The sequence below is a fragment of the Perca fluviatilis genome, chromosome 8 (assembly GCF_010015445.1).
Source record: "Perca fluviatilis chromosome 8, GENO_Pfluv_1.0, whole genome shotgun sequence".
NCBI lineage: Eukaryota > Metazoa > Chordata > Actinopteri > Perciformes > Percidae > Perca > Perca fluviatilis.
The window spans coordinates 9,417,728-9,435,720 of record NC_053119.1 but is presented as its reverse complement, the minus strand read 5'-3'; the positions used below and the strand labels follow the sequence as shown (position 1 = coordinate 9,435,720).

General features: G+C 39.3%; 1 protein-coding gene across 1 annotated transcript in view; it reads left to right on the top strand.

Annotated features, from left to right (window-relative positions):
* Positions 1-17,567, top strand: part of swap70b (switching B cell complex subunit SWAP70b) — a 40,587-nt gene extending 23,020 nt beyond the window's left edge. The window contains exons 8-12 of the mRNA XM_039807678.1: positions 8,363-8,470; positions 10,569-10,735; positions 12,798-12,996; positions 13,911-14,007; positions 17,103-17,567. Of these exons, the coding sequence (XP_039663612.1) occupies positions 8,363-8,470; positions 10,569-10,735; positions 12,798-12,996; positions 13,911-14,007; positions 17,103-17,221 (690 nt within the window). The 3' untranslated portion in view covers positions 17,222-17,567. The remainder of the gene's footprint in view (positions 1-8,362; positions 8,471-10,568; positions 10,736-12,797; positions 12,997-13,910; positions 14,008-17,102) is intronic.
* The last annotated feature ends 426 nt before the right edge of the window (positions 17,568-17,993 follow it).

The window sequence follows — 17,993 nt, the reverse complement described above, 5'->3', positions numbered from 1 at the left end:
TCCTCAGCTGGAAAGTAAACTCCTGGATCTCTATTCACTACACTGTACTCCTCATCATACTGCATTATCAGTCACATCTTGACACAAAATTAAGAACCTCAAACTATGAAGAGGAGTTTCTGTCTGCTCTTGTTTTGTCACATGGACAGATAATCTCTGGTTATCGCTGAATGAATCCCTGAAGTTCAGACTTACTTTTAGCCCTGTGTAGAAACACATTCACTTGCATTAGGGCTAATGCAGAGAAAATAAAAAAATATTAATAAAAAAAGCTGAACCTGGTTCAACGTTTTGCCTTACGTGCAATCAAATATGTCCAAGCACACATTCCTGGTAGATTACTTTGTAACCTGGGTGCCGTATTTCTACAGGTTACCTTGCGATAAGATAAAATATTGCCACAATGATAACTTTCTCTTCTCTATAATATCATAAAGGCAGGGTGGTTGTGGCTCAGGTGGTAGAGCGGTTGTGTAACAATGGAAAGGTCGGTAGTTTGTTCCCTGGCCCTGCAGTCCCATGTTGAAGTGTCCTTGGGCAAGACACTGAACCCCAAATTGCTCCTATGCTCCGCCATCGGTGCATGAATTGGAAGTTATTGGAATTTGCTTTGGATAAAAGCGTCGGCTAAATCAAATGGGATGTAACAAAGCGCTTTGCATGTTTTGGGTGTCTGATAAGCATCATAGTATCATGTCAGTGGTGGAGGAAGTATTCAGATCTTTTACTTAATTAAAAGTAGCAATATTAAAGTGTAAACATACTTTGTTGAAAAGTAAGTCATGCATTCAAAATCTTACTAAAAGCTATAGTGCGTAGTTTCTGCCGCCCCCATGAGGAATTCTAAGTAACAAAACTGTTGGCGCATCCACATGACGCAAGCCTTTGGTGATCGCAATAATTCCTACTCCTAATACATTACAAAACCCATTCTAACCTGTTCAAAAGCAGTAAGAAAGACATACGTGTCTGACATCAGTCCCTTTCTTTTTTTTCAGTACCTTCCAACTAGGAAAAGCCAGATCAATGGTTATCCCCGTTTGTCTTTTCGGTCACTTTCTTTTTGGGATTTTAGTCCTTCTGCTGAACATGTAGGTATTTTCGTAGGAGTACAATCACTGACTGAAACATTTTGTCGGCACTTCTTTGGGTTTCAGCTCAGAAATACGGAGATAGTTTTGTGGAGCTGATATGCTTAATTAGCTTTGTATGAACTCATTTGGCAATGGTTTGAATGTAACAGACATTCCTTAATATAAATAGTTGTGCACTACAGCTTTAAGTACAAAAGTATAAGCCTCAAAATATACTTAAAGTACCAAAAGTAAAAGTACTCATTATGCAGAATGGCTCATTTCCTATTTCCTATTTATTATATTTTATGATAATAATTATTGATGCTTTAATGTGTATATCCCTTTTTAATGTTAGTTGATTATATTTTGTATAAATAATCTGAATCTGTAAAGTAATTGAAGCTGTCAGACAAATTAAGTGGAGTAAAAAGAACAATATTTGCTTCATAATTGTACTGGAATAGAAGTATAAAGTAGCATACCATGGAAATACTCAAGTAAAATACCTCAGACTTGTATTCAAGCACAGTACTTGAGTAAATGTACTTAGTTACATCCCATCACTGTATCATGTCATGTATGAAATCCTTTGCTTTTACGGAGCTTGTTAATTCTGATCAGAGGAAGGAAGTCTATTTTCCTGAAAGGAAATACTGTTTATAGATATATTTTCTCAATTATATCATCATTGCTGCAGTTACAGTAAGTACTACTGATGTCATCACAACACAAAGTCTTAAAGCTGACTCAACATTCCTCACAGATAACATCACACCTTAAAATAACACAAACTGACTAAACCCGTATTATCTATAGAGCTCTTATAAATGACAAATTGCAGGTTTCAGTCTCTCTCTCTCACACACACACACACACACACACACACACACACAATTAAAGTAGGTCACCTAAACTCTGGTGGGTCTCCTCTGAAACTCGCTTCCAGCTCATGAATATCAATAATAGATCAGCTCCACCCTGCGACTGATGAATAGTCTGTCACTGGCTGCAAAAGGAGGAATGTGTATTGTTTGGAACCAGGAAGTAGGTAGAGAGGTGACATTAGTCTCCATTATACATGTTTTTCCAGTAAATCTCCTTAAACCTGATTCACACTTCTGTCTGTTGACACTGCTGACTGCCTGGTTGGGATTATGTGGATTCCCCAAATACCGATGACGAATGGCTGCTTCCTGTTAACGCTGTAAATGACTGTGAAGTTAACAGGAGGTGAGGATGTCATACAGTCGATTAAAACATGCCTGGCCCTATTTTAACGATCTAAGTGCACGGCGTGAAGCGCATGGCACAGGTGCGTTTAGGGCGTGTCCAAATCCACTTTTGCTGGTTTGACGGCAGAAAAAAGGGTTTGTGTGCGTGGTTCAAAAGGGTTGTACTCAGTGTCTTCATTAATCATAGGTGTGTTTTGGGCGTAACATGCAATAAACCAATCAGAGGGTCAGCTCCCATTCCCTTTTAAAAGCCAGTTGCGTTTGTACCTTGGCACATTGCTATTATGATGGAGGATTTGCACCGTAATATTTTTATTTGCAATCTTTTGCATGTTTGTGTGCTGCTGCGCTTACGTGTGTGTGTGTGTGTGTGTGTGTGTGTGTGTGTGTGTGTGTGTGTGTGTGTGTGTGTGTGTGTGTGTGAGAGTTTTTTTTTTGTTGTTTTTGTTTTTTTGTGTGTGTGTGTGTGTGTGTGTGTGTGTGTGTGTGTGTGTGTGTGTGTGTGTGTGTGTGAGAGACAAGCATAGTGTGCGCACGCTTTGCACGAGCCTAGGAACATTTGACTAATTTGCTGTTAAGATAACGGACTTTAGACCAGGTTTTTGTTGGTCAGTGGCGCTGATCACTTCCCGCTGCCTCAAGATAGCAATACGCCAAGAATGCACCTGGACACACCTCCCTGTAAGAGCAGCACGCCCATGGGCGCACAGATGGGCGCAGGTGTATTTGCTATTTAAACAACGTGGGCGCTGAATGGGAAATTGACAACTGCGTCAGTCTTAAACTAGCAAAGACACTTTCGTCGGGCTTTGCGCTGCGCCGGGTGCAAGATAGGGCCCGCTGTATCTTTTACATTTTTAACTGTGACGATTAAGTTATTAATTTATTACTAATTAGTTACAAGTTATGACATTAGTTCAGAGTAAAACCATTTTAAATACAAAGTACTGTTTATTTTCCTGTAATAAACACTTCCTAGCCACTTTATTGGGTACAACTACACACTTTAATGTAATCCAATACAACAGATCTCCCACTAATTCTATATTTAGAAAGATAATAATGTTCTGTTTTTGTTGACACTGTCCGAGAGGTGTTAATTCAACTGTATGTTTATTACTTTAGTAATGGTGTTGTACTGGACTGTATTATATTGAAATATGTTTCTAATTCTTCATGTTTGTAAATGTTTGAGCAAGACATTAGAAACACTTCAATTTAATGCAGTTCCGTTCAACACCACTGCAAACTACAACCTCAATGATAAAAACTAAGTAAAATTTTCACTCTGACTGTTTCATTCAAAACTGGACATTATTATCTTTGCAAAGGTAGAATTTATTGGCTGAGGTGTTGCATAAGATTTTACCGGCGTACCTAATAAAGTGAACATTAAGTGTATTTATTTATTTAATATATCAGAGTTTATCAGGTATAGAACGAAGAACTCCTGAGGTCAGATTCATAAAATCGTGTAGACTGAAATACAAAAGCTGTACATAGGTATATGTATCCACACATGTATAAATCTGAGTCATTGGGAAACTGGGCACACACACAGAAGCCTCATCTACTCTCCCACATTTGGCCATAAATGTGACTCATTTCCAGATCAATACTTGTGCCTGCTCCACTACTGCAATCTGTAGACCAATCATTAGAAAGAACGGCTGTTCCGTAAATCCTCATTGGCAATAACATCTCAACCATCATTACTAAATGTCATAATCAATGACTTGGTTTATAGCTATGTTATCAAAACAAACTTTAGTGCTTTACAATACAGGAAATAAAACGATGCCTTCGATAAAAGAGTGATAAATGTGATCACAAAAAGTGATCAGATCACAATACAATTATTTTCTTATTATATTTAATATTTAATTATATTATTCACTCAAGTCTACCATGTGTAGACCTGGTCTGAGGTTTGCCTCAGGTGTGCACACTCTCACTGCGTATTCTGCTTTTAGAACAGTTTGTGTGGGGAAATGATATATGCATTTTGTGTGTGAGCATCATTTATATTATATACTTTATTTTCATGACTATTTACATTGTAGATTCTCACTGAAGGCATCAAAACTATGAATTAACACATATAGAATTATGTACTTTACAAAAAAAGTGTGAAATAACTGAAAACATGTCTTATATTTTAGATTCCTCAAGGTAGCCACCCTTTTGCTTTTTTGATAGCGCTGCAAACCCTTGGTGTTCTCTCAATGAGCTTCATGAGGTAGTCACCTGAAATGGTTTTCACTTCACAGGTGTGCTTTGTCAGGGTTAATTAGTGGAATTGATTCCCTTATTAATGGGGTTGGGACCATCAGTTGTGTTGTGCAGAAGTCAGGTTGATACACAGCCGGCAGCCCTATTGGACAACTGTTAGAATTCATATTATGGCAAGAACCAATCAGCTAAGTAAAGAGAAACGAGTGGCCATCATTACTTTAACAAATGAAGGTCAGTCAGTCTGGAAAATTGCGAAAACTTTGAATGTGTCCCCAAGTGCAGTCGCAAAAACCATCAAGCGCTACAACAAAACTGGCTCACATGAGGACTGCCCCAGGAAAGGAAGACCAAGAGTCACCTCTGCTGCTGAGGATAAGTTCATCCGAGTCACCAGCCTCAGAAATCGCAAGTTAACAGCAGCTCAGATTAGAGACCAGATGAATGCCACACAGAGTTCTAGCAGCAGACACATCTCTAGAACAACTGTTAAGAGGAGACTGCGCGAATCAGGCCTTCATGGTCAAGTAGCTGCTAGGAAACCACTGCTAAGGAGAGGCAACAAGCAGAAGAGATTTGTTTGGGCCAAGAAACACAAGGAATGGACATTAGACCAGTGGAAATCTGTGCTTTGGTCTGATGAGTCCAAATTTGAGATCTTTGGTTCCAACCGCTGCGGTTGTGCGCGACGCAGAAAAGGTGAACGGATGGATTCTACATGCCTGGTTCCCACCGTGAAGCATGGAGGAGGAGGTGTGATGGTGTGGGGGTGCTTTGCTGTTCACACTGTTGGGGATTTATTCAAAATTGAAGGCATACTGAACCAGCATGGCTACCACAGCATCCTGCAGCGACATGCCATCCCATCCGGTTTGCGTTTAGTTGGACCATCATTTATTTTTCAACAGGACAATGACCCCAAACACACCTCCAGGTTGTGTAAGGGCTATTTGACCAAGAAGGAGAGTGATGGAGTGCTGCGCCAGATGATCTGGCCTCCACAGTCACCGGACCTGAACCCAATCAAGATGGTTTGGGGTGAGCTGGACCGCAGAGTGAAGGCAAAAGGGCCAACAAGTGCTAAGCATCTCTGGGAACTCCTTCAAGACTGTTGGAAAACCATTTCAGGTGACTACCTCTTGAAGCTCATCAAGAGAATGCCAAGAGCGTGCAAAGCAGTAATCGGAGCAAAGGGTGGCTACTTTGAAGAAACTAGAATATAAGACATGTTTTCAGTTATTTCACACATTTTTGTTAAGTACATAATTCCATGTGTTTATTCATAGTTTTGATGCCTTCAGTGAGAATCTACAATGTAAATAGTTATGAAAATAAAAAGGAAACGCATTGAATGAGAAGGTGTGTCCAAACTTTTGGCCTGTACTGTACATCTGGCCCCTGGGCTTACATTATGTCCACAATTGTCCCTGGTGTTTCAGTCCACCAACCTACATCAAGAATGTACTCAAGTACTGTACTTAAGTACAAATTTGAGGTACTTGTACTGTACTTGAGTCTTTTTTCATGCCACTTTCTACTTACATTTCAAAGGAAAATATTGTACTTTTTACTACACTACATTAATGTGACAGCTTTAGTTACTAGTTACTTTGCAAATTAAGATCTTTGCACACAAAACGCATTTAGTTTATAAAATACGATGTTTTATTATAAATGAAACTACCCAACAATGTAACTGTCTACAATTCAGCACGTTTCCAGTCTCTAAAATGTGAAGATTTTTCTGCATTGAGTACTTTTTACTTTTAATACTTACTGATGATACTTACATACTTTTACTTCAGTAACCATTTCAATGCAGGACTATTACTTGTAACAGAGTGTTTTTACAGTGAGGTATTAGTAATTTTACTTAAGTAGAGGATCTGAATACTTCACCCACCACTGCAAAGAGTGAAATGTAGCAACAGTCAGTCAATCTAGTTCACATCGTAGTTGTGTAACATACAGTACAGGGAACAACAGTCAGTCTTTGTGTGGGATAACACTGCTCTCCAATGATTGCACAACAATTTGCCATTGAGGTGAAAATCCTGTCTCCCATAGATGGTTGCATGAATGCACAATGAACACACATGTATGGCCCCGCAGAGAGAGAGAGGGGCTCCCTGGGCTACACACACATATACACCTACACACAAACACACACACACACACAATAGGCAGTCTGGTTCTCACACTATGCTGCTATATAATGTATAGTCTGTCGCAGCTAAGTGACAAGTCAACATGGGGTAAGTGCTCACCCAGCCGCACAACTCAATTAACCTAAAGATTAATTTCTCCCGTTACATCTGCTTTAATGTACAAAACAATGGAAACATGCTACAAAGTTTTTAACTTCTGCATAAAAATTAAAAATACGAAAGTGATGACAATGTTTAACTGAAAAGCCTCAGAGACCACAAATGTCTGCTAGAGCTGCATTTTCTTAACTCCCTGTTTTACTCAAACATCATTCTTGTCTCTCTCATTTTAACGAGGAGACAGAAAAAACAACCAAAAAAGAGATGACAACTTAAGAAAAACAAACTAAGTTCCTATCCAAAGTTTAATATTAAGTGTCCTAAGACCAAATGCACCGATTTTCTTTGTTAGGCCAGCCGATACCGATTTTAGCCAATTCCGATTTCATTTCTTCTAAACACTTTACAGCACACACAAATATTCATTTTCTATCTTTTCTTTAATAGAACATTTTGCACAGAACAGAACATTTTTTGAACAGATAATGAATCACTATAAAATAGAACTATATAAATTACTCCTGGTGTGGGAAATTCACACACATCTAAAGTGCAATGTTAGAACCATTTCCTTTTAACATCCAATATCCAACTAAAAATTTTGGTTTTTGGTATAGTCCCTCCACATCCTACTTTTTCCTTGCAGGTGTTGCATATTGCAAACTTGTTCTCTTCTGCACACACGCTGAAGAATTTCCAAACAGCTGACATGTTGCAGGTTAATTCATGAAGTTCCCTACATGTGCGAGAATAGCACGACACACGGTGGAAAAGTTGAGAGAAAGGAAAAAGAGACTGTGCTGTCGCATCCGTGTGTGCGTGCTTCTTTGAGAACTGTAACTCGTGTAACTTATGTTGTCTGTTAATTTTTTAGCATTGACCGGCAGGAAATCGGTATATGTCAGACTGACCTGCCGGTCGCCGGTCATGGCCGAGCACGTGAAAACCGGCCAATTCCGGTCACCAGCCGGTCTATCAGTGCATCTCTATTTTTGACTCTGCAGAAATCCCTTTAAAGTGGAATGAAATCTTCTTAATTTCTCAGTTTTCCTGCGACAGACACTAAACTAAGATCCACCACAAATCAAAACCAATCTGTCACTATGCAGTTAGTTGGAAAAGACAAAGTGATACAGTCCATTAATGTATTGTCGGTTTAGCAGTTAGAATTTCCCAGTTTACCTTTTTAAATTTCGGTTTTATTTTTTCGATCTACATTTCTTAGCAAGAACCATTTTAGCAGTGGGCACTAATAATGTTCACTCTCAATTCCTCTTTAGACCTTGCATCTCTCTCTCTCTCTGTTAAACAAAGGTGTTACATTTAAATAACTGAGGGTAATGCATTCACTTCGGTTTACAAACTGTAGGCAACAGCTTGCTGCTTAGCCTTCAAACCAAAATAAGGTGAGTGTAATTCCCTCCTGATCAGGTTTTGCCTTCTTTATTTCTGTTAGATGTACATTGCACATTAATTTAAGGGTGAAAACAACAGGAAACAGAGAAGGTGCTTTTGTCTACTGGGAATATCTGATGATCTGTTTTTCTTTTGGCAGGCTCTGGAGGAGGCGGCGACTAATGCAGCAGAAGAAGAACGAAGGCGTCTTGAGACTCAAACTGAACTCCAGGACCGCTACAGGATCGACCTGGAGAGAGAGCAAACGGTAAGCACTCCTTGTCATATTCAACCGGGTCATTACGTCAGAACAAGTGGTGGAGCAAGAGCAACTTTAAGACAGCTTCCTCTTTTTGGTATAGTGTTGGGTGTTTTTTTATTAGTTGAGTTCAATATTTTAATTATATATCTACCGGTGTCAGGTTAAATGAAATGTAAAAAAGATACTCAGGAGAACAACTTGAAATAGACTTGAAGTTAAGATGTACAGCTCAGAGTGAAGCTGAAACAGGAGACAAGTTATTCTGAGTTGTGTTGATGTTCTCATTACAAATAATAATAATAATAATAATAATAATAATAATACAGTATGTGGTTAAGATGTTTCCATGTAGCTATTGTTGACAGGCTCTGCCGTTTGATTGTAATTGGAGACACGTACTTGTTACTGAAAGGTACATTTGGTAAATGTAACCACCAAAAAAAGGCATCTATACTGTGCTTCACTGCCTCTGGTGATAACATCTGGACATGCTCAGTGCACAGCGTGGATGCGGTGTACCAGCAGATGATGTTTATCGTCCTTCAGTGACTTTATGGATATACAACATATATATCTAAGCCTATGTACGATACAGCTAAGCCTCAACATGTGTATCTAATGGACTTTAAATATAACTTTGATAGGGTTGAACAGACTGTGTATAACTTCACCTCAATATCTCTACATTTTAAGAGTTAGCATTTAAAAAAAAAAACACAACATCCTTAAATCATTCACCATAGAGCTGAAACAAGTGATTTTCATTAGCAATTCATTTGCTAATTAAAATATCAGAAAATTGATTGATAGGTTGAAATCCAAAAATATTCAGTTTACAGTGAAATAAAATGAAAAAAAACAGCAAATCCTCACTTTTTAAAATCTGGAAGTAGCCAATGTTGATGTTTTTGCTTGATAACTATCTAAAACGATGAATTTGATGATGATGTTCATGTTCATCTCTGAGCTAATTCATGAACACCTTAGCAGAAAATAATTCTAGATTCAAGTGAGATGCCCATTAATTACAGGCAACTGAAATTTACACTCACTATCACACTACTAAAGAGTTAGCATGGAACATGTGACATATACTGGGCTGAAATAGTCACTTCAAGGGTAGTCTATATCCACGACATTCCACTTCCGGGATTGCTCCGTTGCCGCCGGAAAATCCGCCGGATTTCACACCTTTAGGCCAGATAGCCGTTGTTTTCGGCTTTCTTTGTGTTGGCATTTTAAACTCTGGTGGATTTCTGAGGACTATGGTTAACTGCTCCTCAGATCTCTGCAGGGTAAATCCAGACAGCTAGCTAGACTATTTTTGTTGCACGACTAAAACAACTTTTAAACATACACGTTCCACCAAAACAAGTTCCTTCCGAGCCTATTTTGCAGCGGCACCGGGGCTTTTCTCCAGTGCTTAGCACTAGAGATGTTCCGATACCGATACCAGTATCGGTATCGGCTCCGATACTGCCTAAAACGCTGGTATCGGTATCGGGAAGTACTGGAGTTTATGCACCGATCCGATACCACGTAATGAAGCCCTAAAGAAAATCTACGTTAAAGTAGTTTATTTATGTTCTTTTTCATTAAAACTATAAAAGAAAGTTCTGGGGCATTCCTTGTTTGCGTTTGTTCATGTTTCACAAAGAGTTTAACCTGAGCCAGACCGACAACAAAGAAAGAAATCATATCACATCCATACAGAGATAGTAGTATACAGATGTTAAAACATAATGAAATATATGACACGCTGGTATCGGATCGGTACTCGGTATCGGCCGATACGCAAGTTCAGGTATCGGAATCGGTATCGGGAAGCAAAAAAGTGATATCGGACCATCTCTACTTAGCACCGCCAAAGACGATTGTGATTGGTTTAAAGAAATGCCAATAAACCAGAGCACATTTTCCTCCCATCCCCGAATGCTATGTGGAGTAGCCAGACCCTCCTACAGCACGCTTTGGAGGAGGGCCTGGCAAAGCAAGACTACTTTAAGGGTAAGAAGCGAGTCCTGAGTATACCTTTAGGACCACCAGGTGTGTTGATATTGACCTCCAGATAAAGTATTTCTCTGTATTTTTCCTGGTTCAACAGGTACGGCAGCAGATGGAGGAGCAGGTGGCCCAGAAGTCCACTGAGCTGGAGCAGTACCTGCAGCGGGTTCAGGAGCTGGAGGACATGTACCATCAACTGGAGGACGCTCTGGAGGATGAGAGGCGCGCCAGACAGGACGAGGAGGCTGTCCGGAGGCTGCAGGCACGGTCAGTGGAAGAAATGTATCATCATATACTGTAGGTCTGTTGGAGAAGTAGCTACGCACAAATGTATTCAGCAACTAAGGAAAATTGGGGTTAAATTGGTCTAAGTCAAATCAATACTGTTGCATGTTAAACTCTGAAAGTTTTAGTCTCTATCTAGGGCACACCGAGTTAGTAGCTTAAGAAAAGTCAAACATGTAAACCTGAGTAGTTGTTTTGTGTGGTTGTTAGCTTTCCAGAAACCAGCAGGTTAATATAAAAAAGCAACTAATATTAATGTGAATATGTAAAACACTAGGAACTATGCAACTGTGCAAACTGGGACAGGAAGGACAGGAAACAGCTTTACCCTTAATGGTTTGATTACATTTGACCACAAGAGTGACTTTGGTGATGCCACAACTATTGTTTTGCCCTTCACACATGATAAAAACATATTTTATTTAATTGTGGCAAAATGTGCCTTCTTGGTGTGCTCCAAAAAACAGACCGTGACAGTGCCAGTTTGAGCCGGGATGCACGTGTTTTTCACTCCATTTCAACTCGGCACATAACTCTTACGCAGCAAGCTAACAAAATACCATGTCTACAGACAGCCTGGGAAACAATACAGACTAAGACACATTTTTTGTTGCTGTGAAAATATTGAATGAAGTTCATCACAGCATCAACACCACCTGCTGCTGTTTGAGTATCAGCCGATAGAGAATCCATATCACGCCTGCCACCTCCAAACCTGCCTTCACTCTATTTATAAATCTACTAATAATAAGCAAAAATTTAACTCTATGCATCATAACAAACACTTTCAGATTAAAATCTGTTGAGTTATGACAAAATACCCACATTGAACACTTACAAAACATAACCAACCAGAACCACCAGAAGATGCATCATCCCCCAACAGTCTGTCTAAAATGTTGTTAGTACACAAGCATGAACAATGACACGCATCCATGACATAACTATCACATTTTGCAGATGTATCAAGCTGCTAGTCGCCTTCTGTTATCAGCTTATCAAAGTTCTCCACCGCAGATATTTTTACTTCATATTCACTGCCTAGTTAACATGAAACAATCTATAAAAGTCTGCTCCTCATATCACCAGATATTCAACTTCTCTCTCCACCCCCCTGCCCTTCCTTCCTCTCTGCTGACATTTACTTTCCACCTCACGTTTGACTAACCAGTAGTGTGTCTGTCATCACCATTGTACAGCTGACCAGAGTGCTTAAATTAAACCACTGAGTTTAGAAAAGACAGCGATCAGGGTCGTCCAATCTTCTACCACACAACATTTTAAAAGTTTCAAGTAAAGCTTACTAGTGTGAAAAGCAGCGTACGCATTTTTAGGCTAAGGGCTAATTTGAGTTCCTTGTGTGTAGAGATGTAGCCAATAGTTTAGCAACATTTATTTCCTAGTAAGGTATTCACTGTCATAATGCCAACTTGAACTTACATTTTGGTCCATTCAAATCTTTGGCTGCCTTTTTATAAAAAGTGTGTTTGATAAAGAATATCAAAAAAATCAAATTGCGTTTATCCACAAGTCAAATCTGTAGTCACATTTACTTGAGCCTAATCTTAAAATTGCAGTCCATAATTGCACGATAGCACCACCTGCTGACACACTGACATGCCACAACCACCTCCACCTTACTGTTGATTTACATTAGTTGCTTTATTTTATGATGTGGACTAAGGAAACTTTTGCTACATCCACTTCTACGCATTTTAGATATTAGGGTTGACATTATCTGATAAATTCTATATTTGAAATGTCTCTAGACTGTAAAAGTTTGATGTTTTCAAAAGCTGAGTTAAAATATACAATCAGTATTTTTTATGATGGTGGGAATTGCAAACATGTTGCGATTGTGTTGCAGCTTATAATGTATTTAACATGAAATCAAAAATGTTGGTCTCTGTCAGGGGAAAAAGGAGAAAAATGTATTCATGCAATTTAGCATGAATGCAGGGCTCAGACCAGCTAGAAATGAGAAGCCTTTATACAGAATAATTTTAGTCTTTACTCATCCATGTTTAATGTGTTTGCTGAGCAGGTTACTGGAGGAGGAGGCCACAAAGAGGATAGAGTTGGAGGAGTTCCACCTGCGGCAGCAGCGCGCCATCTCGGAGACGGAGGCTGAGAAAAAGGAGCTTGAGAAAGCGCATCTGACCAAGGAGAGCGCCCTGCAGGCTGCGATGAAACAGCTGGAACAGCTGGAGCAAGAGAGGCAGGGGGCGCTGGAGCAGTACCAGGTCAGCTGAGAACAGTCATAGTGGTGGTGGTGCAGGGGGCCAGCAGTAGCCAATGATCCACATGTGGTTGTTTTCTAAATAAATTTTCAGTAAATTATATCACAGTATTGCTCAGTAGAAACCTGCAGGAAAAGAAGCAAGTGTAGTTGCACATAACTATTTTCACTTAATCTATCAATTATTTTACCAAATAGTCATTTAAAGTATAAATGCTGAGAAATTGCCATTGTTGGTTAAAGGAGCACTCCCAAATCTCAAAATGAACTCAAGTGTGAACTGTTTTATAACAAAATCAGGGAGTGCATCTTTAAAAGAACACATGGTACAATTATCATATATAAGTGAAGAAAAAAAGTAATGCCAAATATTTCTATATTCTTTCCTTAAATAACAAATCCATTACAAAATAATTGCAAGGCATGTTACTAAATGATTTTGTGTGCTATTGTTTAAGGTTCTGCAGTTATAAAAAGGTTTTTATTGTAATACTAATTTGACTTCTTACTGATGACATACAGCTCTAATGAACGTGTTCCAACACTGTATACCTGTTTGTATCAGTGATAACAGGTATCCACAGAAACAACTTTTTCACTGTAAATAATTAACTGTTCAAGGTAAAGCGAAGTAATGGATTATGGCATGACATTATGACTTAATATCTGTCCATTTACTAAAAAAAAGAAGAAGAAAAAAGACATCAGTTCTTAGTTACGTAATACCCTTCTTTACCACATGGTGTCACTTTATGACTGCTGGCTGGGAGGCAGCTATTTATAATATTAATTATGTTATTTGTTGATACAGTATTACAACAAGTGCTGTTCTTAAATCTTTAAGGTTTCCAAAGTGGTCTCCCCTTGTATTTTTATTACCTGTTAATAACTTTGTCTGTGTTTTCTTGTGTGAGACAGACGGTGATGAAGAAGCTGGAAGACGCAACCAACAACACCAAAACCTGGAAGCACAAGGTGGCTGAACACGAGGGCATGTTACGGCTCATTCAACCAGGTAATGGCAACACACTAACCACCATTGTGTGGACCAATTAGAGTGTTACACTTTGAACTCAATTTTTCATACTATTTGTGGCCAGTATTTGTTTTTACCTGCTGCCCCAAAGCTGTCAACCTAGGAGAAACACTGCAGCAGCACAAAGTTAAATTTCCAGAAAGAGATTCAATGTGTCTTGTCCCACCTTACAAGATCACTGTAATACATGTATTATCTCAATCTTAAACATTATTTACAAAATTTGTTCAATTATGGCTCATCCAGTCTACATGTGTTTTTTGGGACTTGGAGAAGGTTTAAGACCGTGTCCCACAAGAAGTCCTCTGGGTACTGCCGAGGTACGGGGTACCGGGGCCGTCGCTACGAGTCCTTGTATAACTGGAGTGAGAGCTGTGTCCGTATTTTCGGCACAAGTTCAAGTTCCAAGTTCAAGTTCCAAGTTCCACTTTATTTATCCTTAGAAAGGAAATTTGATTTGCAGCAGGATATCTAAAAACACACATACATGTGTAAGCAACATTATAAACACAACACAGGACACACATCAACACCTTCAATAGAGACACCTTCCCCAAAACCAGTGACAAGATCCAATTGGACAGTACACAGGTCAATATATCATAATGAACACTAATGGGAATAAATTAATAAATAAAAACATTTCTGTATAAAAAATTCAAAGATGTCACTCAAGTGAATTCAGTTTCCTAATAGCCACAGGAATAAAAGAATCCCTGGCACGTTTAGTTCTTAACATAGGCAGCCTAAAACGGCGACCTGAGGGGAGCAAATTAAACTCCCTAAAGAGTGGGTGATCAGGCCAGTTTAAAATTTGGTTAGCCTTACCCCTGACCTGTCTATCATATATGTGTTGCAGCTGTGATTAGGCCTGTCACGATAACAAATTTTGCTGGACGATAAATTGTCCCAGAAATTATTGCGATAAACGATAATATTGTCATCGAGAGACCATTTGCATCTAATATAATGATAATGGCATAATAATACAGGTACACCTTTTCAAAGATCAATACACTTTTATTTCTAAAGAATATTTAACACTGGAACTGGAAGACATTTTAAATATCCACAATATGTCTTTGATCTCCTTTAGTATGTCGTCTTTCACGCTGATGTACAGTTGTGGAATTGCCGTTTGTGACATGTAAGTTCTCAGACTACAGACTCTGTACTACATTTTACAATTATTTAACACAAAATATTAAATTTAAATAATATATAATTAATAAATTAAATCTATCTGTATGGCTATCTGCCACATGGCGAAGTAAATGTACCAAAATAGTTTTGTTTTTCAGTCTTCATTTTTGGTGGCAGCGGCTTCTGCTCCTCTTCAGGTCGGAGCTTCGTGGGGGCGCGCCACACACACACACACACACACACACACACACACACACACACACACACACACACACACACACACACACACACACACACACGTGTAAGTGCAACTCTGACATACTTTCCACACTCTGTGTCCGCGGACAGCTGTAGGCTTGTACCGTTAATGTTCTGTGCATTGTCGGACACATGCAGCCACTTTCCTGAAACCGCTTGCGAGACTGACGAGTCCACAGCGGCGTTTATGTCCGCGCCCGGCTCCACCGCCTCCACCTGCAGGTTGTCAGCTGTGTGGTTTGGAATGAAAGGGAGAAAACGGGACGCAGAGTAACACGGGTGATATCGCTCATATACTTTCTTTTTGACGGCGCCTTAACTGCAAAGCGCTGCGGGAAACCCTGCTCCAACTCTCAACTAGCGTTTGTCTGTCTCTCTCTCCGCCTGGAGTCCCGCCCCCACAAAGACCATGCGACTGACAAGAGGGTTGACTCCTCGTTACGCTAAGGAACCGAGAGTGGTCCTCCAGTCTCTTTGGTAGAGAGAGACGAGGAAAACAAACAAGCATGCAAATGGAAATTATCGCGGCCGGAAAAATTTTCGAGCTAATTTTTTTTTATCATGCGATAACTCGATTTATTGACTATCGCGACAGGCCTAGGTACAGTCCATGCATGTAATGATTCCTTTAGTGCTGGAGATGTTACTATTAAAAGTAACAAATTAAAATCCACATTTAATGAGTTTCAGAGCGACACATGCATATCTGCTTGAATTGTTTTTTTTTCCCCAACACTGTGAACTCCTGCCATGAATAAATTTAATGGCGCCTTTGTCCTACTAATTTCCCAATAGAGTTCATTAGTAGATTTAGTAGAGGAGAAACAACTTGGCTCTGTTTAAACTGGAGATTCTTGTCATACTCTCTCAGCCAACTATGTACAGTCTGCTCCCTCAAAGCAGTTAACAGCCAAACAAAAAGGAGGGAGAAAACATAACAATGATATATCTAAATTCCGCAGATACTGTTGGCTGTAGGCTTCATGTTAAAAATGTTGTTTACTACAAAGTAAAATATCGACTTTAATAGACAAAATGTCCATATCAGTCTTTTTTTTAGTATAACAAGGTTTAAGAATTTAAAATGGCCACACACTTTTCAAAGTTAATCTGATATAAGTTAAATCATGCACAGTTGAAACTAAAAGGCTAAAGTTTAGTTTAAGATACCATTAAATATAAAACAAAGTAATTGAAGCATTAATGAATGACTTCAACATTATAGCGCTCACTTTTGTTAATGATTTGTATTTAAATCTGGTTTAATGATTAAGAGCCTGACCTATTTCAAGGTATGGGAGCAACTAGAGCATTTTGGATTAAAATTAATTAACAAACTAATCTCACATTTAAAATAGAATGAGTTAAAGGTTTAAAAAAAAAAGTGAAAATCCCCCAAAACAATAAAAACAAGGACTTGCTGAACTTAAACCGATATTTAGACTTAAACTAACTGCAAACAAGTAAAAAAAAAAGTGGCCATGATTACCTAGTTGCATTGCTGCAACGCAACAGACAGGACACAGTTACATTAGTTAGTTAATGACTGTTGCTTTGACTTGCTGTTTATAATTCATTATAGAGAAATCATTGCACAAGTGAAGGTTATAGTCCACCTTGAATGAAATATTCCTACCCCTATGATGAATAGTCTCTTGATTTTTGAACTCCAGGTTCCAAGGGTCAGCAGCTGATCACCAACTGGGGCCCAGCAGCCTTTTCTGACGCAGAGCTCAGTCTGAGGCAGAAGAAATGGCAGGAGACGAAGAATCAGACGACCCAGGCCCAGTAGAGTCCCTGTACGCCCTGAACCTTAAACATGTTTACAACTCAGAAGAGCAGACAAGAGAGGGCTGCTGGGACATACTGTCTGTGATACAACATCTAATGACTGGAAGGACTTGTCTGGTAACTGGATTTTCAGTGGAGTCCGAATGCGAGATTTACCAGGACAATTTAAGGCATTTTAGGATTTGGAGGCATTAAGTAATCACTGACCTTTTATACCTTAGAACAAGTCTGTCATCGTAGGCCACCATCGATTAAATGAGCAGAACAGACACTCGTCACATTTTCACATTATGAGGATTAAGTTCACTAATTCTAGCAGGGATCCAACAAATGTACTAAGTGAAGAAGTGATAACACCAGAAAAAAGATGCTAGAATAATAATAGGCTAGCTTTGTTGTTAAATGTATTGATTGCCATGTCAGTCCCTGGGGTCCGTTCCAGGTAGGAGGTTTAACAAACTCTGAGTCTAACCCTGATGTCTGAGTTGATTTACCCTGAGATGGGAAACTCTTGAGTTTTCGGTTCCAGAACAGCTGATTTGAGTTGGTTCAATCAACTCGGAGTAGGTTCACTCAGGGTTACGCGCGTGCACAACCACTATTAAAAGGCAGTATGAATGGAGCCATGATTCTACGATTCACCATGGTAACAACCACAAACAAAACGGGTCGGCGGAAATACTCATGCGCACAAACGGAGAGTTTGAACGTTCATTTCGTTAAAAAAGCAAGACAGCGGCTGCTGCTGCAAAAGAGAGAGAATTGGTGTGGGA